The 26046-nt window shown below is 45.8% G+C and overlaps 2 protein-coding genes across 7 annotated transcripts in view; one reads left to right on the top strand and one right to left on the bottom strand.

Moving 5' to 3' along the window:
- The window catches only part of SFI1 (SFI1 centrin binding protein), a 34444-nt gene extending 33989 nt beyond the window's left edge, over positions 1 to 455 (bottom strand). Inside the window, exon 1 of the mRNA XM_083478454.1 lies at positions 360 to 455. The gene's annotated coding sequence lies outside the window, so the exon portion shown is untranslated. The remainder of the gene's footprint in view (positions 1 to 359) is intronic.
- Positions 43 to 24436, top strand: EIF4ENIF1 (eukaryotic translation initiation factor 4E nuclear import factor 1). 6 transcript variants are annotated; one of them, XM_083478506.1, is made up of 19 exons: positions 43 to 308; positions 2200 to 2310; positions 3870 to 3943; positions 4050 to 4177; positions 4527 to 4822; positions 5578 to 5779; positions 6846 to 7021; positions 10905 to 11040; positions 11306 to 11485; positions 13901 to 14127; positions 14783 to 14854; positions 15530 to 15722; positions 16094 to 16173; positions 17040 to 17179; positions 17939 to 18041; positions 18357 to 18486; positions 19743 to 20087; positions 20600 to 20764; positions 22849 to 24436. In XM_083478506.1, the coding sequence occupies exons 2-19, from the start codon at positions 2227 to 2229 to the stop codon at positions 23073 to 23075; spliced, it is 2958 nt and encodes a 985-aa protein (XP_083334632.1). In that variant the 5' UTR covers positions 43 to 308; positions 2200 to 2226; the 3' UTR covers positions 23076 to 24436. The 6 variants fall into 6 exon arrangements, with proteins under 6 accessions (XP_083334632.1, XP_083334636.1, XP_083334635.1 ...); XM_083478510.1 differs by having other exon boundaries at positions 17040 to 17180; positions 17949 to 18041; XM_083478509.1 differs by having other exon boundaries at positions 17040 to 17180; positions 17946 to 18041.
- The last annotated feature ends 1610 nt before the right edge of the window (positions 24437 to 26046 follow it).

Here is a 26046-nt window from a genome sequence, read left to right as displayed (position 1 = left end):
AGCCGGAGGAAAGGTGGAAGCGAGGAGCGAGTGTGGCGCATGCGCCGTGGCTATTAAAGGGGGAGGGGTGGGCAACGAAGGCCCCGGTTACGGCGGCTGAGGAGAGGAGGGAGAGGCGGGGCTGAGCTTGAGGAGCGGACGGGCCGTGTGCACAGAGAGGAGGAGGAGGAGGAAGGACGGGAGAAGCGGCGGCGGGGTCTGAGGGAGCGGCGGCGGCGGCCGCCCCCGTCGTCGTCGTCCTAGTCCCTGGCCGGACTGAGAGGGGGCGGGAAGGCCAGACACCCAGCGGGGGAGCGACAGCGAGGGAGGTGAGAAGCCGCCCACGGCCTGGGCCCCCGGTGGGGGTTCCGCTGAGTCACCTGCCGGGCGTGGGGCAGGGGGCGCCTCTCCTCGGGGCGGCGGGGGCCGAGGAGCCACATTCTCCCTTCCCGCTTCCGCCGGCGCTGTGTGCGGCCTCCCCGGAAAACCGTCCCCCCTTTGCCTGGGCGGGGCGTCTCCGTACTACTGCTGCGCCTGCGACGCGTGCAGGCCGGCCTCAACAACAGCCCTGCCAGGTAGGCCGCCGCTGCTGCTGCTGCTACCCGCCCGCCCCCTTCTCTTGGGCAGTCAGCAAGGGAGACTGTGGTTGAGAGCAGAGGAGAAGCGGAGGGCTTCCGCTTCTGCTCCACCACCCCACTTCCACGGCTTGCATCTTCTTGTCTCGGCCAGCCATGGGTTATCCAAGGGACGAAAGTGGGGGGCGGCGGGGAGGAGCGGAGTGGTGTCGGAGATGATACTGCCCCCAAGGAAGGGGTGGAAGGAAGGAAGGGGTCGCCGCGTGAGGAGAGGCGCCTCCCGCCTAGGATTGTGGCTTCCCACGTTCTGAGTTAGGATTGGAGGCGGGTTAAGTGTACGTGTGTGTGCGCGCCCGCGTTTAATAGGAATAATGTTTGGCAGGAGTTGACGAATATGGCTACCTGTTGAGCACCTTGGCAACCTCCATTGCAGTTTGGTCGGAATGGCTTGTGTCGCTCCTTGTACTGCCTCTTCCAACCAGCCTGTTGGACCACAACTCCTGGCATTCCTGGCCCCGCTGGCTTGGGGGTTGATGAGAGTTGGAGTCCAACAGTATCGAGGGAAGTGGAGGAGGACTTTTCTTCCATGCAGAAGGTTCCATGCAGGTTCAATCCTCCCAGTAGGAAGGCCTTAGGGTGGAGGGTAATTAATTAATTGATTGATTGGTTGATTGGGCTGGAATGCCCCTTACCTGAAATCTAGAGAGCCATTGTTACTGGTTACTGTAGGTAATATTGAACCAGTAGTCTGACTTGGTATAAGCCAGCTTCCTATTTAAGACATTCCTTTATTCAGAACTTTGAGGACTAGAATCTTTATGTTCAGGGCAAAGGCCATGGCTTAGATGCAGAAGTTTCCAGGTTTAAGGCTTGATAGCATCCTATTTAGCACCTGGAGGCCACCATGCTGGGGAAGGCATTACTAGTCAATAGTAGAACTCTCCAAGGTCTCAGGCTGCAGGAGGGTCCATTACCTGCTATGGCTGTTGTCCTTTTTTTCTTATTGAACTGGAGATGCTGAGCATTGAACCTGGGACCTTCTGCATGCAGCACATGGGAGCTACAGCCCCTCCCACAAGAGCTTGTTGTGCCCCCTTTGAAGGACTTGTTGCCGAATATGGTCTTTCTCCACCCCCAGCTATCTGGAAGTACTGATGTGGCATTCCCCATGTGCTTCTGACCTGAGATAAGGATGCCTGTCTCCTTGAACATAGGGTCTCTCTTATAAACATAGCTATGATTAACTGCAGCGGTCTTGATAGGGAAACTTTCTCAGGGAGGCATCATGGTATCCTGGAATGTCAATACTCTGGTCCTTGACTCTCCTAAAGCAGAAAAGTGAGGCAGCCAATGTTGCTTTATCTCTTTCAGACTCATAGGTTGTTGAAAGAAGCACTATTATTATAAGTTGTTGGCCAACAATATGTATGCAAAAAGACTATTTAAAGGAGTAACTCTTGACCTGGAGACTTTTGCTTTGAAGGAATAAAGCCAGCAAACAGTTTTGAAAAATCCATACTACAGGCTACCATCAAATGTCCAGGTGCTCAGAATGGCAAAAGTTGTCATAAGTGCATATGGAATGCTTGAAGTGAAACTACGTTGCATAGTTTTGTACATTCCATTTTGTGTGTGTGTTTAACAGGCGCATGTTCAAGGCCTCCAAGCAACTATGGATAAAAGGGGGGGAATGACAGAAGTTGTGAACGGCGATACATTGATTGGTGCAATGAAATTCCCTCATCGCTACACAAAAGTAAGCTTTTATGCTTCTTGTATAAGTATCAAATTGCTTCTGAACTGATAGTAGAATCAAGCTGTTAATAGTTGCCATCGGTCTGCAAAAACTTGTAATTTTCCTGTAAATGAGCATACAAATATAGAACTGTCAGTGAGGTTTTTCTTCTTTGGATTTAATTCCTAAACCTTGTTTTTGTAGTAAAGCTAACAGGAACTCATTTAAGGGATAGGTGTACTTAACATCCTTCTAGAGAGCTCCAACTTGTCACCACACTAAACAAGCTGGTGTATGATACAATAATTTTATATTAAACTAGTTTACCTAAACAAAGATTTGCAGCACCACCCTTCTAATTTTTGCCACTGAAGTGACTGATAGCAAATTTATTTTACCAAATGAACAATATTAATCTGAAATTCTATTTTGTTTCAGAACATAGGTTGTAGATGTAATTAGGGTTTAAGATCTAATTTAATTTCACGTCACCTGGTCAAAATGCTTATTGCTGGAGGCCTTTGACCCCTGAATAGTTCTCAAATGTTTTAGTCTCTTTTGAGATTCTTGAGGTTTTAAATGTTGGAGGTTTAGTTTTAAAATTCATATATAGGGGATTCACCACTTATGTGAGGGTTCCGGTCCGGTCCGCTGCATTCATCACCGGGACACATGCAAATGGGGAATTCTTTATTCTGCCCCACCTCCTTTTGGTATGCATGTCAGTGGAGAGATGCCTGCATTCATCTACATGGTGAAAAGCAGGATATATATATATATATATATATATATATATATATATATATAATTCTATTTAGCTTTGCACTTTTGCTATGCCAAGTATTCCAGGAGAAGGCCTGTGCTTCTAGGCAGGACCACATTATAAAAACGAACAGTATAAAATAACATTGAAAGCCTTCAGTAGAAATGTACTTCAAAGATGTATAGCTGCTACATATAGTAAATGGACCATTGTGTGATTTCCTGAAAGTAATCTCAGCAGGACAGTTGTCAGTTTGCAGTAACTGCCACCAGACAGCACATTACTGATGTCTCTTGCATGGAACAATCTCCCATGTACAAGGACTTCTTTCAGAAAGCATTTGAGATTCTTATTTATGGGGAATCTTACATTCTTTCAGTTTCTAAATCCTTTAAACTCCAGCAGAAGGTGTAATCCTCCCAAACCATGGGTAGGCAAACTAAGGCCCAGGAGCTGGATGCGGCCCAATCGCCTTCTCAATCCAGCCCGCGGACGGTCCGGGAATCAGCGTGTTTTTACATGAGTAGAATGTGTGCTTTTATTTAAGATGCATCTCTGGGTTATTTGTAGGGCATAGGAATTTCAAATTATAGTCCGGCCCCTCACAAGGTCTGAGGGACAGTGGACCAGCCCCCTGCTGTAAAATGTTTGCTGACCCCTTTCCCAAACAGACACTCCTTCATCTGTTTTCTAAATACTCCTTTTGAGTCAAAACAGATACCAGACAAGCCGCCTTACTATGTTGCATGAAATCTGGTGTACAATAAATTGTCATGGTGGAAATTTGAGAATACCATCATTTTTTCCCTTTCTCCAGGAAGAGCTCTTGGACATTAAAGAGCGTCCCCATTCTAAACGGAGGCCATCATGTCTTTCAGAAAAATATGACAGGTATTTCTATTAATCATTAGTCAACTTCTGACTTTCATTGATTGCAGAAATGTTAAATATATAGGGGGTCAAACATGAGTGATGTGCATCTTTTGCAACGTTGCAGTGATGGAGTTTGGGATCCTGAAAAATGGCATGCGTCACTATATCCAAATTCTGGAAGGACTTCACCAGTGGAAGGACTTAAGAAGGACTCGGATTCAGATCGGAGTTCGCTCATGAGAAGGATAGTGGGTGAGCACTTCACAAAAGCACATAAATCACAAAACTGAGGTTCCTGTGTGGCTTTGACTATTTTATGGCGCTCAGTATGTGCTTCAGAAAGCAGGATAAAACAAGGAAGGAGCATGCAATAGAGTTACTTAAAATTGCAGTGAAGACTGTTTTAGGACAGATTTGAGTAATGAATTAAACTACATATAACATAGAATTGTAGGGTTGGGTCCTCTAGTTCCAACTCCTTGCAATCACAGCAAATATGTAAAATGATTTTGCCATGCTTGTGAATATAGCTTGTAGCACCTACTTTCTTTAACACATAAACACATTCCTGACATGTAACTAAAATCTCTTCAACCTGTAGATCCCAGAGAACGGGTAAAAGAAGATGACTTGGATGTGGTGCTGAGTCCACAGCGGCGAAGCTTTGGAGGGGGCTGCCACGTGACTGCAGCTGTAGGCTCACGAAGAGCAGGAAGCCCACTGGAGAAAGAAAATGACTGTGTCCGTGTCATTGGCGGCCGTAGGATTGGCAGTGGGAGAATAATCTCTGCCCGAAACTTTGATAAAGACCACCGAGGTGGTGAGAAGGACTCACGGGACTCAAGAGACGCAAGGGACAGAGACCGCGACAGGGAGTACAAAGACAAGCGTTTCAGGGTTAGTCCTTAAAACCACACAGGAAGGTGTACCTGTGCCTGCTTCATGTATTTGATAGACTTTCTTGACCACTTGTATAAGTCGCACCAGGGCATCCCAGAGCAAGTTCCTGTTATACAGTAAAGTATACTGTATTTTTCGCCCCATAGGGCGCACCAGCCTATAGGGCGCACCTAGTTTTGAGGGGGGGAAATAAAGAAAAAAAATATTCCCCCCCCCCGGCATAGGGCTGGGGCGGGGGAAGCCCAGAACAGGCTGCTATCCGCAGGCTGAGCTGCGCACTTCGGGCAGGTCTCCGCAAGCCTGGGGAGACCGGCGCGACTTCCTGCATTCGCCCCATAGGACGCACACACATTTCCCCTTCATTTTTGGAGGGGGAAAAGTGCGTCCTATAGGGCGAAAAATATGGTAAATGCCTTTGCTGTAGGTCTGATAATGGCAGAAACACCTGTAGCCTGTGGATCGTGTTGAATTGGAAGGCTATTTGGCAGGAAAGAGGGATGGAGAGGAATGTTGCTTTAGAAGCAGAGGGCTGTATCCGATATTGGTCCTTCTTGGGCCCATTGGGTGGTAAACTTTGAAATTAACAGACATGGCAAAGTTAGGCCCATTAATATCAGTAGGTCGGTGCTGAGTAGGACTTGCTTGGATTCAACCCAAAAAACTAAAAGCTGGATCCCACTAAAGGGATGATTATTATGATTGGCTAGAGACCACATGTTGAATGTTTTCCACGTCTCTCCCGTAAACTTTAGAGAGAATATGGGGACAGCAAGCGTGTATTTGGAGAACGCCGAAGGAATGACTCCTATACAGAGGAGGAGCCGGAATGGTTCTCTGCTGGCCCCACAAGTCAGTCGGAAACCATCGAACTTACTGGCTTTGATGATAAAATACTAGAGGAAGAACATAAAGGGCGGAAGCGAACAAGACGGCGTCCAACTTCTCTGAAGGAAGGTATTAACACAGAAACTTTGTGTATTGGATAACTGGAGAAAACCTCTATGGCCCAGAAAGGGGGGGGGGGCGGCATTTTGTGCACTGAAGTGTCTGCTTCTATCCATTTCTGTCACTGGCCATTAACTGAACTTTCTCTGCTTCATGATCAGTCTTCTGGCTTGTAGATTCAGGTATGAGATGCATCTTTGCTTGAGTTCTTTAGAGTGGGGTTATAGGGCCTAGGTGTGTGTGACTTGGTATAGAGGGCATTTCTGTGTCTCTGCTGTGCTGTAAAGCTACCCATAAGAGGTTTTCATTTTAGAATATTATTTGCTTAAATGAGTGTAAGCCTCAAATGCCTGTCTAGACCAAGGAAAAAATTTAGTTAAGCAAGGCTGGGTGATAGTGAGCAAGGTAACTAGTGAGATGCTAGCAGGTGATGCATGTGGTACATAGCTGTCACACTGGGGATTGAAGGCCTTAATCTGAGGTCCTTTTGCAGCCTTCCAGAAGGACAGAATCTCATGCACTCTTAATTTGGAATCAGGATAAGATGTTGGAATGCAATCCTAACTATTTTGCTGGGAGTGAGCTCCATTGAATTCAGTGGGACATACTTAGCATAGTTAAGATTGTAGCTGTAGTGTTAACGTATTCTAGGTAAATAGCAAAATTTTGCTTGGGAGATTTTGGGAACAGATAGCTAAATTGGCCCCATCTGCCCCTTGTCTGGCTGCATTCTAATGGAACTGGGTGTTGGTAGGCCTTAAGGCTTCATGCATTTTTGTAGACTGTAAAAACGTTATTTTAGCAGAACTGAAATACAGTTCTTTAGCCACCTGAAAACTTAACAGTGCATACAATTGGCACCTTTCTGGTATCTGTTTTGAACGTTTTCTGGAGCAACTCTGATGAAACTTGAGAGTAATGCATATTTAAATGTAACTTGGAGAAGCATTCTATGAACTTGTAGACCTGTATAACAATTGAAACAGGCAGCTCTGTCCCTGGGTGTCAAAGTGTGGCTCCTGTTGCCTCTAGAAATTATTTTGTGTGCGCTGATTTTGGCTTTATCCCTCCCAAGGAATAGAATGCAATGGCGGGTTAGCAGAAGAGGTAGAAGTGCAGTCTGTTCTTGGCCAGGAGACAGCAGCCGATCAAGAAGTCCCAAGGGAAATAGTCCTGCCGGAACCAGCTCCAGGAGAGTTCGATTTCAATGAGTTCTTCAACCTAGATAAGAGTGTTCCTGGCTTGGCTTCGGTAAGTATTTTTTTAAAAAGACACTCAACTCTGCCATGATGGTTGCCATCTTGAACTAATGCACCCTGTTTCTGGTGGTGGCTTTTCCCATGTCTTGTTGCTCTGTAGAAGGCTTTGAAAAACTTTGTCAAGTGAAGTGGAAATACTTGAATATTTCAAGGCAGCCCCCACCTCTGGGTTTACTTGCATGTTTGGAAGTAGTGATGATATGGTTTCATTTCTTGTACTTCACCCTTCTGTGAAAATTTGCAGACAGTGAGCTATGCTGAGGTAAAGGTAAAGGGACCCCTGACCATTAGGTCCAGTCGTGGCCGACTCTGGGGTTGCGGCACTCATCTTGCTGTATTGGCCAAGGGAGCTGGCGTACAGCTTCCGGGTCATGTGTCCAGCATGATATGCTGAGTTAGATCTTCTGGAATACAGTGGTACCTTGCTTTACGAACTTAATCCGGTCCAGAAGTCCATTCTTAAACCAAAGCGTTCTTAAACCCAAGGCGTGCTTTCCCATAGCAGGGGGTGACTCAATTTACAAATGGAACACACTCAGCAGGAAGTGAAACATGTTCTGCTTCCACGGCAAAGTTCACAAACCAAAACACCTACTTTCGGGTTTGCAGCGTTCTTAATCCAGCTAAGCTGTTCTTAAACCAAGGTGCCACTGTATAGGCTTTTTATGGGAAGGTGGGGTATAAAATATTTTAAATACTACTCCTTGTGACAGGAACTGAGAAAAAGCTAGAGAAACAAGTCAAATAAATGAGGTCAATGACCTTCCGAACTTAGTTGTGTCATCTAAAATTCCTCCGGCTACTGTAAGCAACAGTGTTTGAATATGTTTAGTAGTGGTATGGGTTATGAGCTACATTATGGAAAACTCCAGTATAATTTTAGATGGGGAACTTGGGTGGTGGGAGCCATGAGGCTTCTAGTTTTAACAGGAAGTACTGGGGGCAACTTTGAGGTTTGCACAACTCCAAGAACTTCTGGCTTGATTGAGTGGGTGAGGCTTTCTCCCAAACCAGCAAGTGAATATGCCTGTGTGTTCATCGGATATATTTAGTTTTAAAAACAGGAAGCTTTATTTAAATTGTCTTACTCCAAGGTAGGTATGTTGGGGTTGAAATCTGCTGGATGTGTCCATACAGTGCTATACACAGTTGCCTCAGGAGAGAACTATCCAAGGAAAGATTTTGAGGCTACACACATTTTTTTTTTGTAGGTATGATGCCCGTACTTGCTTGAATTCACTTTTAATCAAAAGATTGAGGGCCCTTCCCAAAAACAAGGCCTAAAATTTTATGTACAGTGGTGCCTCGCAAGACGAAAAGAATCCGTTCTGTGATTCTCTTCGTCTAGCGGTTTTTTCATCTTGCGAAGCAAGCCCATTGACAGATTAGCGGATTAGCGCTATTAGCGGCTTTTATCGGCTGAATGGATCAGCTGATAAGCGGCTTAGCGGCTTAGAAAAAGGGGGGAGGGGAAAAAACCCGCAGGAACTCGCAAGACATTGTCGTCTTGCGAAGCAAGCCCATAGGTAATTCGTCTAGCGAAGCACCTCCAAAACGGAAAACTCTTTCGTCTAGTGAGTTTTCCGTCTTGCGAGGCATTCGTCTTGCGGGGCACCACTGTATTTGGATACTCCAGATCAGTCATAGGCAAACTCTGGCCCTCCAGATGTTTTGAGACTACAATTCCAGTCATCCCTGAGCACTGGTCCAGTTAGCTAGGGGTGATGGGAATTGTAGTTCCAAAACATCTGGCGGGCTGCAGTTTGCCTATGCCCTGCTCCAGATTATTAGTTTGAATCCGTGACTCCTTATCCCCCAAAATGGGTTAGGTATATCTGGACTACTCAAAGCTGAATAGTTTCATATACATACAGTCCTTAAGATAAACTAATAAGATTAGTTAACCTTCAATACTGAATACCTGACACCCAAATGCAATCTCTCAGGCTTTGACTTGCCTCACAACAGAGGCGTTATTTTGCAAGAGGAACTCAAGCTTCATAGGAAACATTGGGTGGATGAAGGAATTGATTGCCTTGGATTTAAGGGTGGGAGCACTGCAGCAGCAGCCAGGATCATGCCTAGGCTTGCAGAACTCAGGCTTCACTTCTATGCATGTAGGTTCTCCCTCTCAAGCATGGCCTGCAAAAAAAATTAAATAGGCTAGTGACTTACCCCTGCCCCTCATAAGAGTAAAGAGGAAACACCTTCAAAAGTAGCTTATCATAGTTCAACCTTGGATGTGTTTGCCAATCAGAAGCAGTGGTGCTGGTTGATAGTGGTGCTGTGCGGTGAAGAGCAGAAGGACCCTTGAGTTGCCATGTCTGAAGTTGGGTGACGGAGTTAACTTGACATAGCATAAAAAATGATTTAGTTAATACTTAACTGTGGGTACCTAGCAAGGTTCCAAGTTCCACAGGGCAGGCGGGAGGAATTCATCTTGAACTCTGTGCTACTCCTGTTTCACTCTTCCTTTAGTAAAGCCAATAAGAGGTCATCATAGAGGGTCCCATTTTGCCCACAGTCGACATAGCATTTGATACTCTAGTAAAATATAGGATAGCAGATTGATTTGATCTAAATTTGATATACTGCTGTTGAGACCCATGTGGGAGCCCTCAAGCAGGCTCCCTACATACATTATGATACGCAAAGAGGTCCCCTCAGCTGCTTCAATCTGCAAAACTGGCACTTCTTCAGGTGCCACATAATACCTGGTCCACATTTGTAAGAACTTATTTTTTGTGTGTGGCACCATATACACTTTGGAACGCCTTGCCTATCGAAATCAGGCATGTGCCTTCACTTTGTTTTCAGCACCTGCTGAAAACATTTTTGTTTAGACAAGCCTATGCAGATATATAAAATGCTGATGTGTTTTTAGTTTGTTGCTGATTTTAATTTATTGAATGTTTTAATCAATAATTTTGGGTTTTTGTAAACAATTTTGAAGTAGCATATGTTTTATCAAATAAAAGTACAAATACAGCGGTACCTTGGAAGTCGAATGGAATCCGTTCCAAAAGTCCGTTTGACTTCCAAAACATTTGGAAACTAAGTTGCAGCTTCCAATTGGCTGCAGGAAGCTCCTGCAGCCAATCGGAAGCTGCGTCGGACATTCAGGTTCCAAAGAACGTTTGCAAACCGTAATACTCACTTCTTGGTTTGCGGTGTTCAGAAGCCAAAACATTCAACTCACAAGGCGTTCGGGATCCAAGGTACGACTGTATAGTAACGGAGCCCTTTTTATGTAATGTTTTGCATATGCAAGAATGACATTGTACATTTGCAACAAAGTCTTGGTCTTTGGAGGCAAAAGTGCCTTTTTTTGGAAGCTGCCTTCTGCAATACAAGTAGCACGTCCTGGGTTGGAATCCTAAGTCCCCTTGGACACAATAGGATCTTGCTTCCAAGAAAACAAGTAAGATTGCCGCCGGTGGAGGCTGAAGAGCATGAAGTGTTGTTGACTATCCTAAGGTTCTAGAACTTTTGGCCCTCCAGATGTTGCTGAACTACAACTTCCAACATCATCCCTGACAATTGGCTGTGCTTGCTGGGGCTGATGGGAATTGTAGTTCAGCAACATCTGGAGGGCTAAAGGGCTCTCACCATTGATCTAAACCCTTAGGATTAGTAAATTGAGGCCCCTTAATGGACTCCAGGTCATGACACACTTCTGCCATCAGGGCAAAGTGCCAGCTGCCAACAGAAGTGGTTTGGGGACTAACCTTCAGAGAACAGGCTTTGTGTGGTTGCTTCTGGAAGAATTCTGGAAACAGCAGGCCTGCTACAGTCAAAGGGATTATGCAGGGATCAGACACCTGTTCTTGGTTATGATTGCCTGCAATACTACCCCTTTTCTCTTTATTATATAGATGATAGAAGATGTGCTGGGGGAAGGTGCTGTGTCGGCCAGCAGGTTCAGCCGCTGGTTTTCCAATCCCAGCCGTTCCGGAAGCCGTTCGAGCAGCCTTCGATCTACACCCCATGAAGAGTTGGAGAGACTGGCAGGTAATACTGTCTTGTCCTTTCTATGGCCATTTGTATTTCTTCTAGAAAGTTGCAGGACCATGTTGCAGGACGCCTTGCCCGTGGCATTTCCTTCATTCTGATTCTTCAGCTTCTGGAGCCGAACCCTAAACTCCTTGGGTAGGAGTGTGTCTCTTTGTGGAATGCTGTCTCCTCTCAAGAGTATAAACCTCTTTGCTCTGTTCTCCTGAGAGCTGTTTAGCGGAAAAGACTTACAAGGCAGTCGTCCTGGTTTTTACTGTTTCAGGTCTAGAGCAAGGCATTCTGTCCCCTGGTCAGAACTCTGGAAACTACTTTGCTCCCATTCCTTTGGAAGACCATTCTGAAAACAAAGTGGACATCTTAGAGATGCTGCAGAAAGCCAAAGTGGACTTAAAACCCCTCCTCTCAAGTCTCTCAGCCAACAAGGAGAAGCTTAGAGAGAGCAGTAAGTCTTCCCCCTTCTGCTGTTGTGATGCCTCTGGGTGCCTCCGGCAAAAACATGTTCAAGTGCCAAGCTTTGGTTCTCGGCCAGGAAGTGCTAAGATGGACTTCAGGGGTCCCTATGGATATCTGCATTGCCTTGGTATTGCCTGATCCTTATCCATAGGCTATAACAGCAGGATTAACTCCTGGTGTAAACGAAGCTCCTGGTATCAACCCTTCCTGGCATCTGAATCAATTTCCAAATTGAAAGCTGGTGGCGAAAGCCTCGAGCACTGCAAAGCTTGCCATTTGAGCTGCTCTTGCTCTTCACCCAAGCTTGCACCACAGCATCTCTTGCCTCAATAACGTAAGCAAAGTTTTCTGCAACTAATCTCTCAGCTAGGGAGTCTGCGGCTTCTCTGGATGTCGTATAAACCTGGATATATTAAAGAGAAATATATTTGGCCAGTACCCGAGATGGCAGCTTTGCAATGGATGTGGGGGTGAGGGCTGAAGGTGGGAAAGGAGTTCTTGAGCCATAAATTCTCCTGCCGAAATCTTGGCATGTCATACGTCTTGGTTACTGAGGCCCACCTTTTTAAATTGCATGTACCGCAGAAGGCTTGCATGGCTGATCTGCATGTTGCTTGTGCATGTTCAGAAGCTCCCCTGCATGTGCTGCATATGCTGCATAATAATCGGGTTTCGGTTCAGAATCTCAACTGGCAGGTCTGAGCAGCGGATACTGGCATGCAAACATGCTGAGGAATTTATAAAAACATGTCTTTGATTTGGTGCATCCTAATGACAGTCAGGAGCAGGAGTTGGAATTTTCATCCAGTGAATATGCACAGTGGAAAACTGGGAAATCCCTGCTGTAAGAGTTTCCACCCAAACTAATGCCAAGCCCTGTGCTCAGATGTCAGTCTCTATCTTCCTGCTACAGTTTGCTGAATATGCTTGAACATTAAGTGATTTGGGTCCCTTCCTGCATCTGCACGACTGTCAGGGCATCTGAATTGCAGTATTGGGTGCCAATTTTGTTCTGTAATAAATAAAAAGGCAATTCCTGCTATGGAAATACATTCATTTACATTTCTTGGGCCAGTAACTCTTAAACGAGACCTAAGACTGCCTATTACTTCATGGTGCCTCTGTGTTCCAATGTCTGTTCCCTAACTGGAAACATCTTGCCTAAATGGCTAGCTGTTGCTTCAGAGCACTGTTTTCTTTGTGATGCATATGTTGTGGCTTTGCATGATCTGTGACTAGACTGGACAAGCCATTCTAGTGCAACAAACAATGCACTTGGTGTCTCTATTGACTACTCTTTAGTCTCTATAGTAGATGTAGGCAACTTCTGCTCCTTGGAGCTCCTGGAAAACACAAGACCGGAGCGTCACAATTTTATACAACAGCCTTGAACTTGCTTGGGTTAACTGCTTCTGTGAAATGGCAAGTAGCTTCTGCTCAGATGGGTCTAAATTGACCATGTTGTGGTTTCTTATCTTGCTGAGGTGCAGTAATGGAAGGCATACATATGATCTTGTGAACAGAAAATCCGCCTCTATTTTAGTCTGACTTCAAACACCAGTGGTTCAGCATTGACTGACATGACATAAGGATCAAATAATTACATGACAGTGCAGCTTCCTGTAAGCAGAATATATGCTTCCAGATGTCAGCTTCTGCATAGAAGTGAAGGCATGCCTTCCAAGAGCGCCCTGGTATTGCAAGTAGAAACTTAGAACCATGAGAGAGACCCGTAGTTAAGGAGCCCAAGAGATCTTTTATTCTGTTTTAGGCAAACCACTATTTGAAAAATAGTTTTTTTCATTGAAAAATTCTTGGAAGAAATTGTCCATATTTTTAATGCCTCAAAGAAAGCTTGCTCGGGTTGCAGATCATTTGTGCATGTGCCATGGGGTGTCGTCCACTGGAAAGTGCTATTGTCCCGACTCTCTTGCTTTATAGGGCTACTTTGTGCTGGAGTGTACCCATTGTCCTAATAGCTCTTGTACTGTACTAATATGCGTGGCTGTTTATACGCTTCAACCCTTGTATGTAATCTAAATTCTGCTAAGCTGTTGGGCTGGCTTCTAAGTTACTCACAGGGCTCAGAGCTATCTCTGACTCATACATTATTGAGAGTCTCATGTCTGTGTCACCTCTTCGTTTGATTCTTATTTGCTGTTTGGAAGATCTGGAATCTTAATTTTTGATTTAGCTACAGCTTCGGTGTTGGATGTGCATAAGTCCTTGCATGGCCTTGGAATGACTGACGCTTTAAAGCAGTGACCTGGAACAAAAATGGAGCTAGTGCCGTATCCTTGTGGTCTTCCTTTCTGGCAATCTCTGTCATCCCTGAATCTGCCCCATCAATGGGACATCTAGTTCTTGATTATCTCTCTCTTTCCCCTCACCCCACCCCTTTCAGCACATTCAGGAGTTGTCCTTTCAGTGGAAGAAGTAGAAGCTGGGCTGAAAACCCTGAAAGTGGACCAGGAGAGGAAACCTGCCGCCCCCTTAACGGCCGAGCAGATGGAAGAGTCACTAAACATGAGAGATTCCCGGCACCTTAAGGATGGCGATATGTCCGCCTTCAACAAACTAGTCAGTACTATGAAGGCAAGTGGGACTCTGCCTTCCCAACCAAAAGTCAATGTAAGTAGAGAAGGAGTGTGTAAATGATAGAAATTCAACCACACCTATTCTTGGGGCACAAACTGAAACCACTTCCATATACAAACACGTACTTATATGACTGTATAACAGACATACTTCAGATCAATAGTTTAAAACTATATGAGAGGGCGTCTTACTGGATGCGTCCCATGACATGGGGAAATGATTTCTTGTAAGAGTTCTTAATGCACAAAGAGTGGAAATCTAAATTTTAGAAATTGTATGAACTTTCATTACTTTTTATTAGATGTCATTTATTTCCTAAGCATGGGCAAAAGCTGTTCACCAACCATCCAAAACTTAAATATCAATATATAAGGGTAGGGGGCATTCTATAAATGGGGAACTACCACTGAGCAGGCCACCTTTGGTTCAGCCAGTACCAGTTAGTTGGTGACAGTAGTAAGGTTTGATGTGTGGAAGACCAGCTCCTCCACCTCTGTCTTTAAAGTGGGTGAGCTAACGTTGGCATCCTTATAGCCTACTTATCAAACTACTTATAAAATTGATACCTTGTTACACTGGTAGATTTGTCTTGATTCTTGCATGTGCTGGTGGGCTGCAGTGGGAGGATGGGGCAGGCGATGAATGCTTACAAAAGTGATACAAAAACTGCATGTCACCTTATTTTCAGCAAACCCTTGAAAGCCACTTGATAACGCCTCCTGAGGTGCAAGGCCAATCGGCCACAAAGAATATCTTGCAGGTAGAGTGAAACTAATAGTAATAGTAATAATAATAATGGGGATAAGGTGGTCCTTAATGTAACCTGGACCCAAGTTATCAAGGACCTTGTAAGTTAATACACAAACCTTGAACCTGGCTCAATAATGTATGAGCCTCCAGTGCAAACCTTTTGAGCACTGGAATTAAATGCTGGTTGTAGCCTATCCCCGTTTTGCACTAGCTGAAGCTTCCAACTGTCATACTCCATGCATGCAAATGGATGTTTGCAGCACTCAATGGCAGTGAGCTTACCACAAGAAGCTGCATGCAGCTGCTACAATGACTTAAAGAATATGTGTATAAATACATAAAAAAAGCAGGAGTGTTGCTCTTGTTGACTGGCTCAGCTAGTATGGCTGCAGAAGTGTTGTAATCCAGCCCTGCAGATTTACAGAAAGTTGCAGCCTGCCTGCCTGCCCTTCCATGTCTGTTTTAATGAGAACCTGTGCTCCATTTGACAGCCGCCTAAAAGAAAACAAGTAGATGAAGTTTCCATTCTGCTTGCCTGGAGGCAATTCTTTCTGCCGCAGGCAGTTTGGAATGTCTTGACAGACTTGTTTTCATGGAGCATCTCTTTCTGTTATGTGCTGCTGGGAAGTGACTTTAAGTAGTCATCATACTTGGAGGATCTGAAATTCCTGTGTTATTTCCAAAGGAGATCCTTGGGCCATCCAGTGGCAGACCTGCTTCATCTAATGTCCTCAACAACTTGATGAGTGGCTTGGAACCTGTCTCATCTCTGCTTGGCCAAAGAGCCCCCTCTCCACCGCAGCCTCCGATTTCTCAGATGTTTCCGACTCGAGCTGCTTCTGCCGACTATCTGAGGCATCAGATCTCCTCACCAATTGGTAAGAGCTGGAATGTCTAGAAATACTCCCCATCAGCTTCCTTTGGATACATCCAGTGCCTGCCTACTTGTACTCCTGGGAAGTTCATTGTTTCACACTCCTACCAAACAATCAACTCAAAGTTTCTAACCAAAACAAGTTGGACTCAGGCTCTGAATAATAACCTTGGATCAGAATTAATTTGAATTGCAAACTAACAAGTCCAGATGACTTCTCTACAATCAGTAGCTCTTTTTTTATGTGTTCAAAAGAGCTTGCAGCTTTCCTAGAACAAAATGTCTAAGAGAAAATCATTTGTTTCTGTAGGATTTTTAGGACCGCTAGGCCATTGGTTCACTTAATGTTGAAGCTGCTCACTTATCTCATTGCAGGCTTTGGATCAGGTTCTCAACAGCTGCTTGGTGATCCATTTCAGGGGATCCGGAAATCGATGAGCCCAGCTGCTGCGCAGGTGAGGGGGGAGGAATGCTTTTCCTACCCATTGGTGTTTAAGTTGGAATCATGATGGGTGTGGAATCTAGCTGGCTCACTGCTAGAAATGGTGACGATTCTATCTAGCTGAATGAAGGAATTGTATTTTATTCAGTCACACATATGTTAGGCTGCTTGCAGAATTGCATGCCGTGTTGAAAAGTTGGGACATCTACGGTGAGAGTGGCCTATTATAAGGCAAACATCTTGGTCAATGTTGGGGTGTACAGGGAATGTAGGAGAGGTAGCTCCTACAACATGCCAGAAGCTCAAAAGGATTTGGGAGATGTGTGGTAAGGTCTAAGAAACTGGAGTGTGGGGTAATAAACTGTTTTCCAGTTAGCATTCCTTCTCTCTGTCCAGCATACAAGGGCACTCCAGTGAGAAAATCTAAAATACCTGTGACCTCTACTGACCTAGTTAGAGTCTTGTTACTGTCCTGTTCAGACAGTTTTGAGAAATGACTTCTCGCTTAGTTCATAGGTACATTTGGATTCTACCTTTACAATAGGCAAATGTATTTGGAGATATACTTTAAAATGAGGGTTGACAGATAAGCTATCTCGGGATGGAGTCAGAGGATAATCTGAAGCAGAAGAGGTGAAGTGCTTTTCTTGCAACTGTGCTGTAATTCAGCATCTTACTCCTAACATCTGGGTTAAACAGTGCAAGCATGAGGTGGCGACCCTCCTATCTAAGAGGGGAACGTTGCCTTTTGGTACAGACTTGTTAACACAAATAAAGAAACCTTTTAGTGTTGGCATCTGCAGCTAATTTGTAATAATAATCCAACAGTTTAAAAGCCTTGGCTTTAGACTTACGACTCTGCTGACATCTTTATTTCAGATGAGTCCACTTGAGCTGCAGCAAGCAGCATTAGAAGGCCTCTCGCTTCCACATGACTTAACCATGCAGGTGTCGAACTTCTACCAGCCGGGTTTTGGCAAACTACAAATGGACAAAAACCGAGATGGCTTCAGGAACAGGTGAGCATAAACAGCAGTTTGGTAGCTGGGAGGGCAATTTCAATGCTCCCTTCCTATGTCTATTTGTCCTACCTTGTTTTTCAAAGGAGGCTCATACCAGAGCTCTGGCGAAGATAGTTTGAAATGTGGGTCTCAGGTTTGCTAGGAATAAATAATTTTGCTGACGTAGGGCTTGGACTGTAACTTCATGAAACCCAAGCAGTGCCTGTAAAAATTAAATATTTGTAATAGCATATATTGCATATATTTTGCACAATGATTGTTGGATATTGATGCAGGTGAAAAGCTGTGGGGACCACTGAATCTGAACTGCAGGGATTGGTCTGTAGTACTTAGGGCGCAATTGCTTTTGCCTAGAAAGCACTTGGCACAAGGCAAGTAAACTGCTTTCCCCTCCACGTTGCTCTGCCTGGCCATCCCCAGGTCTGGCTGGAACTCTCCCAGCCTGCTTTCCTGCGGAGAAAAGACTGTGGCTTCTTTACCAGAGTTCTGACCTAGTGATGAAAGGTAGTCTGTCCTGCTCTCTTCCAAATACACAAGGAACCAGGTTCAAAGACCAAGCTTAGTGTTGTGCTAAGCAGTATCTTCCATTTTCTCTCTTAAAAACTAGCACATTTTTCTCCTGCCTTCAAACTGATTTGTATCAGCAGAGCAGAGCAGATCAGACTCCCAGGACAGTTTAGCCAAGGAGCTTTTTTGTTCCCCAGCCAGGCAGAAAGAGGATGGGGCAACAGTTAATGTGTGTTTTCTCTTTCTTAGGCAGCAGCAGCAGCAGCAGCGTCTGTCGAAATCTCCTGCTCCCATGGGCCACAGAGGGAATGCCTCTTCTCCTCCAGCCCCTGCTGCTTCCATCACTAGCATGGTTAGTGCTATCGAAAGACCCGATTTTGTATGAAAAACGAAGGACAAATGGATCAGATTTAGTGTAGTAGAAGCCCTCTTTCAATTTCCAGCTAATGGAAGTGTAATACCAGATGACATTATTATTGTGGTGGCACTTCTCCTTCAAACTCTTCTGTAGTTGTACCTTTCTATAGCATCTCCTTGGGGGTCCCAGGCACTGCCTGGTGTATCTAGGGCTCTGGAACTTGTCTAACTAGATGAGCTGCCCAATGCACAAAAACTATCCCACAAAATGGGCTACTAATTTCTGGTGATCGTTTTGTTTTCCTTCTAGCTGTCTCCTTCCTTTACTCCTACCTCAGTGATACGCAAGATGTATGAAAGCAAAGACAAAAGTAAAGATGAACCAAATCCTGCAAAGCTGAAATGCAGTGAGAGAGATGAAGGTCTGAGGAACAGTGAAGGTACGGGATGGTGTGGCGGCCATCTGTGTTGTGAAAGGCGAAACAGAGATCTAAATAAGTCTGTGCCACCATGTGCCATAAATTCTGTCCAGAGAATCCCCATAAAACCAGAAGGTAGGGGTCTCTCCTGAAGAGGCTGGCGAATAGGCAGGAGAATGTTCTGTGGTTCATGGGTTGCGCAGAGACAAGACAGTCAAGCTACTTGGAATTCTCTACCAAAGTTCATTAAATCTCATCTAAATGTGATTGACAAATCGAAATTAGGCAGGCCTGTCTGGCAAACGTACATGGTGTAGCTTCCTCTGCATCCATAGAGTAGAAAATGAAGCACAGGGAGGCAGTAATGGTGAGTAGAGAAGAAACAAACCTTTGGAAGCTAGCACTGTGAAGGAGCAGGGCATGGAACATCTCCTGTGAGGGTTAAGTGGCTCATACCAGCTCTGCCGTGCCTGGGCCACAGCTATGCAGTGTGGCAGTAGTGGAGGGGTTCCAGTTTGGACCAGAGAGGCCTGGCCACAAATCCTTGCTTCAGACATGAAGTTTCATATGATCATGGGCTATACCAAGCATCCCCAAACTCAGTCCTCCAGGTGTTTTGGGACTACAATTCCCATCATCCCTGACCACTGGTTCTGTTAACTAGGAATGATGGGAGTTGTAGTCCCCAAAACATCTGGAGGGCCGAGTTTTGGGATGCCTGGGCTTTGAAATCTTCTCTAGCCTGGTCTTTGGGGAAACAATTTTGTGGAAAAGCAGCGTATAGTTAAAGTATGGAACTCACTCCCACTCGAGGCGGCGATAGTCACCAACCTAAATAGCTTTAAGGGAGAATTAGACAAATTACTGGAGGAGAGGGCTATTTATTGCTACTAGCCATGTCTCCATGGTCAGAGGCAGCAAGGCTTCTAAACACGTGTTGCCGGAAGCCACAGGAGAGGAGAGTGCTTTTGTCCTCTGGTCCCGCTTGCGGGTTTTCCATTGGCACCTGGGTGACAACTGTGAGAACAGGATGCTAGAGTACCTGAAGCACTGGCCTGATCCAGCAGGCGGTTCTTAAGTTAAATGGGGGGGGGAGTAAAGGCTAAGCCTAGCCAACCCCAAGCGCAGGGTTGTTGGAATGTGGGATAAGCTGCTCAATCCAACAGGCAATTTGGCTGTGGTGGCTTCTTGTTAGCGTGGGCAGTGAGTGTGCTCTATTTCCAAACCCCACCCCAAATTATAGTACACTTAAGTGATTTGCTCTTGTCTCTCCACAGAGGGCTTGCTACCATCTAGGTCCATAGAACACGTAGATCAAGAGAATTCACCTTCCATAGGTACCAAGCTAGCATCGCTACAGCGCTCTGCCTGTTCAACGCCACTTTCTCAGACCAATCGTTGCACCAAAGAGCAAGACTACAGGCCGAAGTCCACTGGGAGAAAGACCCCTACCATGGCTTCCCCTGTCCCGGGGTCTACTTTCCTCCGTCCCGTCCACCAGGTCCCCCTGGTTCCTCATGTACCAATGGTACGGCCTACTCATCAACTGCCCCCGGGATTAGTCCAGAGGATGCTGCAGCAAGGGATTCATCCTCAGCATCTTCCACCTCTGCTGCAAGCAGGTAATCTCCCCCCCCCCAACATAGGAACAAACTGTTGGGCCGTCTTATTAACTGCAAGGTTAGAAAGAATACTTAAGCACAGCAACCTTTATGAATTCCGTTACCTTGTAGGTGGAACTTAAATGAGTGGTCGGACTGCTGGGATAGCTCAGTGGGTAGAGTATGAGACCCTTAATCTTGCGGTCGGGTTTGAGCCCCACCTTGGGTAAAAGATTCCTGTATTGCAGGGAGTTGGACTAAAAGATCCTCTTGTTTCCATTCTAACTTTTCAGTTCTGTGATTTGGGCATAATTTCTTTGGGATCTCCTTAAGAACCTGAAACAGGCAGTGTGTGAAGATGACCAGGGCCAAGCAAATGATCAAATCCATTTAAACAGTGGCTTGTGGTTTTGAGTCAAAATGGCTATTAACTTGCCTTGAATTCTTGGGAATGGTTGGGCTAGAAATGCAGATAAATCTCCAAAACTGAGGAGAGATCATTTGCTTATTGGGGATTTTTTTCTTCCTACCAGGTATGATTCCCCCTGGGGTAGACTTGACTCACTTCCAGGGAGTGTCTGCTCCCATCCTTGGTCAGCCTTGTTACCCGCTTCCAACAGCTGGCCATCCTCTCTTGAATCCTCGCTCTGGGACACCTCTGCAGCTGGCAATGATGCAGCAGCAGCTACAGAGATCAGGTAAGGTTTTCCCTCCCCAGGTAGTCAGGGACTGCCAGTGTTCTAAATGGTTCCTTTCTAGTATGAATAGCAAAACTCTCACTTAGAAACAAGCAGCTTACAGTACTTCTCCTTGCTGCTAGAGGAGAGTTAAGCAGATTGTGGGCTGCCATCCTTCAGTGGACCACCTTGGCCTGCTGATAAGATTTTGCAAAGAATGCTGAGCTAAGTAGGCCCAGCAAGGCACTGCTTGTCTTAAGTAGACTTTCACATTCTGGATCTTTAACAGCTATTCTGCAGCTAGTCTGTGTTAATAAATCCTTTATGTTCTTGCTTTGTTTTGTAAAGTTTCAAAACACTTTGGTGTAGCCCACAGGAAATCGCTCAGCAAGACTAACGTAGGCCTATTTCTGCACTAGAAGATACCAGATGGTGGCCAGGGCTGTCTTAAGCATATCCAGCACCGTGGTGCAAAGATGCCTCCGGTGCCCCCCCCCTTTCCCAGAGTTGTCAGCCTTTTTAAGGGAAGGAACAACCCCAAAGTTGTTGACCTTTTTTAGGAAAGATTCCCCAGAGTTGTTGACCTCCTTTTTTTAGGGAGCTGACACCGGGGGGGACGGACTGATCTTCATATAAATGCTAGCTAGTGGAGACATCTAGGAGGGGAGAAAGAAGCAGAAGGGGGAGGTGATCACTAAGTTCATTCTGCAAACTAAGGTTTGAACAGGACATTTGAAGCAGAAGAACGCTCTTTTGCAGAGGTGAATTTGACAATGCGTTGGGTGAAAATGACCTGGAGGAGGGAGGCAAAGTGTGCCTCCCAACACAGATCTGCTTGTGATTTTGTTTGGCGGCTGAAGCTTCTTCCTCTTCTCTTAGCCAAGCTTGGTGAGGGGCTGGGAGGCAGAAGCGCTCAAGTTTGCTGCCTCTTGGTGGCTTACTGCAGCTGGCAGAGGAAAGGGAAACAGAGACACACACACAACACCAAAGAAAGAGAAAGACAAGAGGGGAAACCAACTGATGGGTTATTTTCCCTTTTGAAAAGCAAAACAAGGAAGTGCCTGCCCCAGTGGTGGGAGAAGGGGGAGACGCTTTGCGGTTTGACAGTGAGCTGGGGAGCGAGGGAGAGGAGCAGCTTTGCCGGTGCTGCTGCTGGGTGGGGAGGGGAGACGCTTTGCTGGGAGGGAGGAAGATGGAGGAGCCACTTTACAGCAAGCTCGGGAGGGAGGGAGAAGAGCAGCTTTGCCGGTGCTGTTGCTCACGAGCTGCTGGCTTGCCAGAGAGTCAGCCCGGGGAGAGAGGGGGACAGGGGAGTGGGAGCCGCTTTACCGGGAGAGAAGGAGCCCTGCCGGGGCTGCCGATTGGTGCAGCTGCACCATCCTCCCACCCGTCGGGGGTGCTGATTGGTGCGGCCGCGTGATCCACCCACCCACCCGCGGGGGGTGCCGGCGCTTTCAGATGCTTTGCCGCTCCCCCCTTCCTCCGCCACTGCCGCCAGCCATATAGTTGGCGGGGCACAGCTGGCGGGACTTGCTGGGGTGCCCTTGAGAAGCCTGCGCCCTGGCGCCACGTACCAGTAAGCCCAATGGGAAAGATGGCTCTGATGGTGGCTCATATCACAAGTGGTATTTTGGAGGAGCTCAAGTTCTTCTCTCCACCTTGGAGAGCGGAAGCCACCTAGTCTTGTGGAGAAGCCAGGCCTCCTTGATGCTTGAGTTCAGGAGGTTGGGGAGCAGTGCTTTTGGAAATGCTGCTGGCCCCTGAATACTTCTGCACCAAACCGAACTAGCAACTGAACTGCTTGCATCTACCCTGTAGCAAGGTCAAGCTGTACTCTGAATGGTTATAGAGTTCAGGGATGAAGAAAGCTTTTATTTTGCCACTCACTTCAGGAGTTCTATCTGTTCTCTTAGAAAAGCTGAAGAAGTGCTTCTGACTCAGAGCCAAACATACAGTCCATTCACAACCAGGACTGAAGCTTCCCATCACACTTTCAAAGCAGCCTCATGTTTGCTCAAGGCATGTATTTCATTTTTCCTTTCTTTCTCTCTCTCTCTCTCTCTCTCTCTCTCTCTCTCCTTCTCCCCCTGCTCCCCCTTCCCCAGGCTCAAGTGCACAAGGATCTGCTGTTGGTGTACAAACTCCCCCTCTGAATGTGCCATCTCGGACTGGACTGCCTCATGTGCACTCACAGCTTGACCACCGTGCGAACCAGCGAAGTAGCTCCCCTGTTGGTCTTGCAAAATGGTTTGGTTCGGACGTCTTACAGCAACCTCTCCCTTCCATGCCATCCAAAGTAATCAGTGTAGACGAACTGGAGTACCGGCAGTAAGCAGCTATGTTGGAGAGCAGGTACTTAGTCTTCCTGCTGCTGCTGCTGCCTCCTTAGACACGGAACTCTGTGCTTCACTGGCATTTCCTTTTGGGCGCTTTGGTTTTAGCACTTTGTGCAAGGTTTTCTTTTCTCCCCCCCCCCTCTTTTTCTTCAGTTTTCTTCATTCTTCTTTTTTTTTGAGTGACTGAAAGCACATGGCACCTGTCCGAGCTCCCATGTCTACATTGAGATTAAAAAAATCTCCTGGACTGAACAGTGAACTCTGAAGGAACTTTGATGCAAGACAGGACCAGTTCCAATTCTGAAAGCATCTTCCCTTTTTTGCGTTTGGCTTTCTTTGTAAGATATGTGAATGAAGTGCTGGGAATCCTCTTGAGGATAGAGGTAGCAGCTTAAGGGGTTCCTCACAGGAAATTAAATGTATAGACCCTTGTGTACAGACCAATGTATAAACATCTTTTTGTATATATATATATCTCCACCAGATAGCTTTTTTTGAAACCTTATACAGCTGTACATAAGAGTAGCTAGTAAAAAGTTACGCTTTAGTTTGTGTGCCTATGATTTGGGATCTTTTCACTGTACATGTGGGACTTGTTTAAGATTAAAGGTGCTGCATCTGTCAAGTGTGAGTGAACAGGGTGAAGTCGCTTTGCCTGTTGCAGTCTCAAGTCTTTCTCCACGGTATCCTTTTTGTCATCCGTAATGTGGCGGTAGCTAAAGTGGGGAAAGAGCAGCCACTGTGCATCCTGAACTACTCCTGTCCAAGAAAATCTTCCAACGGGCAACCACTTCACTGGAAGTGTCAGCCTCCTTCAGCGCACTGAAGACATGGCAAGTGGGCTGCTGTATACGGACCTTCGTAACTGACCTTAGATAATTATCAGTACAACAGTAGTTCCACCCGATTGTTGTCCTTGCTGCTGTGTGGTGTGTCTTTTAAAATTGCCTTCCACTAGCTAAGGTCAAAAGCAGCTTCTCTCAGTGGCCCACCATCACCAGCGACTCTTCATCACAAGTGTAGCTGTAGTTGCCTGTTCCTTCCTCCCCACTCTTGAAAGTGAAATGACAACCTGATACAGTCCAAAACAAAGCCAGCTCTTGCACTCTGGAAGCAATGCTGTGGCTAGTATTGATGGCCCAGAATAGGCTTCAGAAATGACCTGTCACACGCTCCAGGCATCTGGAATCCATATGGGCCATCAATAACTGAACACTTGAATATTTCTGTAAAAAGTGAACTAGTTTAAAGTATACTTTGTGGTCATAGACTCTTCCCTGTAAGATTGTTTCATAACTCTTTTTTTTTTAAGTGACAATTTCCCCCAAATGGTCTGTAAATAAAGTCAATTCTATGAGCTGTTTGTCTCGCTGTGTAAAAGGATGTTGGAAGTGAGTGGGCTTGGCTTCTTTGTGTCAGTTGCCTGTTATGCTACTGTTTCCATCTTTAATTTGGCTTTTAACGTGTAGTCTAAGTCAGATTCGAGGACTGAACTTCAGGTTCTGTCTGAATGTAGCAGCTTTGCTCATACTTCCTCAACAATGGATGAGTGAGCTTGTCCTGTCTTTACTGCACAGCTGGCTTATTTTCAGCTGCCAACTGCTTAAACATACTTATTTCAGCAGCTTAATTGGGAATTTTGAAAGAAACTAGAAAATGAGAAACCTGCGGCTTGGTAAATAGTAAAGGTTTGTAAGATTTCCCACCCTGTTTAGTATTTCATTTGGGGCCAACTTTCAGTTTTTGAAAGGGTTTGGAGAGTCTCACAAGCTGCTGCATTGTAAGGAAAACTTTCTTAAATGAAAATGAATCTAGTTGCAAGGTTTGCCCTTTTGGCTCTCCCTCTACTTGCACAGTACTGGAAACTTGACATATGAGTACAGTGGTACCTCAGGTTAAGAACTTAATTCGTTCTTAACCTGAAACTGTTCTTAACCTGAGGTACCACTTTAGCTAATGGGGCCTCCTGCTGCCGTTGTGCGATTTCTGTTCTCATCCTTAAGCAAAGTTCTTAACCTGAGGTACTATTTCTGGGTTAGTGGAGTCTGTAACCTGAAGCGTCTGTAACCCGAGGTACCACTGTAATGTATTGGGACTTGAGTGAGTTAGATGTGTCACAGGAATTCCTGTCATGTAAGGCGGCACTGTGGATTAAACCAGAGAGTATAGGGCTTGCTGATCAGGTTGGTGGTTTGAATCCCTGCGACAGGGTGAGCTCCTGTTGTTCAGACCCAGCTCCTGCCAACCTAGCAGTTTGAAAGCACACAGTGCAAGTAGATAAATAGGTACCGCTCCGGCGGGAAGGTAAATGGCATTTCCGTGCGCTGCTCTGGTTCACCAGAAGCGGCTTAGTCATGCTGGCCACATGACCCGGAAGCTGTAAGCCAGCTCCCTCGTCCAGTAAAGCGAGATGAGCGCCGCAACCTCAGTCGTCTGCGACTGGACCTAACAGTCAGGGGTCCCTTTAACTTTACCTTTAATGTGGCAAAATGTGTGGATTGCAAGATGCTTGTGAATGGGCTGGGCAGCAGTTCTGAGTAGCAGCTTTAGAAGTTTCTAATGGAGCTTGGGCTTGGACTACCTAATGGGGTATTAATGCACCTGGTGTTAGCTTAATCTTGGCAGACACCTCAAAACTAATACTCTATAATTAATCCTGTTGTGTGCTACAGGCATTGACCCCTTAAATTACATGGAAGCAGCTAGGAACAAGGGTCCGGGTCCTAACCACCCATGTTAAGACTGTCTTGCATTTCACTATTCCACCTGGAGGCAGCAAGGGAATAGAAACCAATTTTTAATTGAAAGGCGCAGCTGAGTTTTTTGGGCACTAAAAGATACTACTGTGTAAACACTAGAGGAAGTAGGGGTCATCCAATGATGCTAGTCAGTGAGAAAGGAAGAACTTCACATAATGCACAGATAAATTATGCCATTCGCATCTAGCAGCTGGGGTGAGGATAAGGT

This window comes from Podarcis liolepis (assembly GCF_965112155.1).
Source record: "Podarcis liolepis genome assembly, chromosome: 15".
NCBI classification, from domain to species: domain Eukaryota; kingdom Metazoa; phylum Chordata; class Lepidosauria; order Squamata; family Lacertidae; genus Podarcis; species Podarcis liolepis.
This window is presented reverse-complemented; position numbering and strand designations above follow the sequence as displayed.

Bases quoted from the DNA above. Each gene is read 5' to 3' on its own strand.
- EIF4ENIF1 (XM_083478506.1), top strand. From the start codon at position 2,227: ATGGATAAAAGGGGGGGAATGACAGAAGTTGTGAACGGCGATACATTG. The intron at 5,780-6,845 runs GTATTAACACAG...ATCCCTCCCAAG, and splicing joins TCCAACTTCTCTGAAGGAAG to GAATAGAATGCAATGGCGGG. The intron at 17,180-17,938 runs GTGAGCATAAAC...TCTCTTTCTTAG, and splicing joins CGAGATGGCTTCAGGAACAG to GCAGCAGCAGCAGCAGCAGC.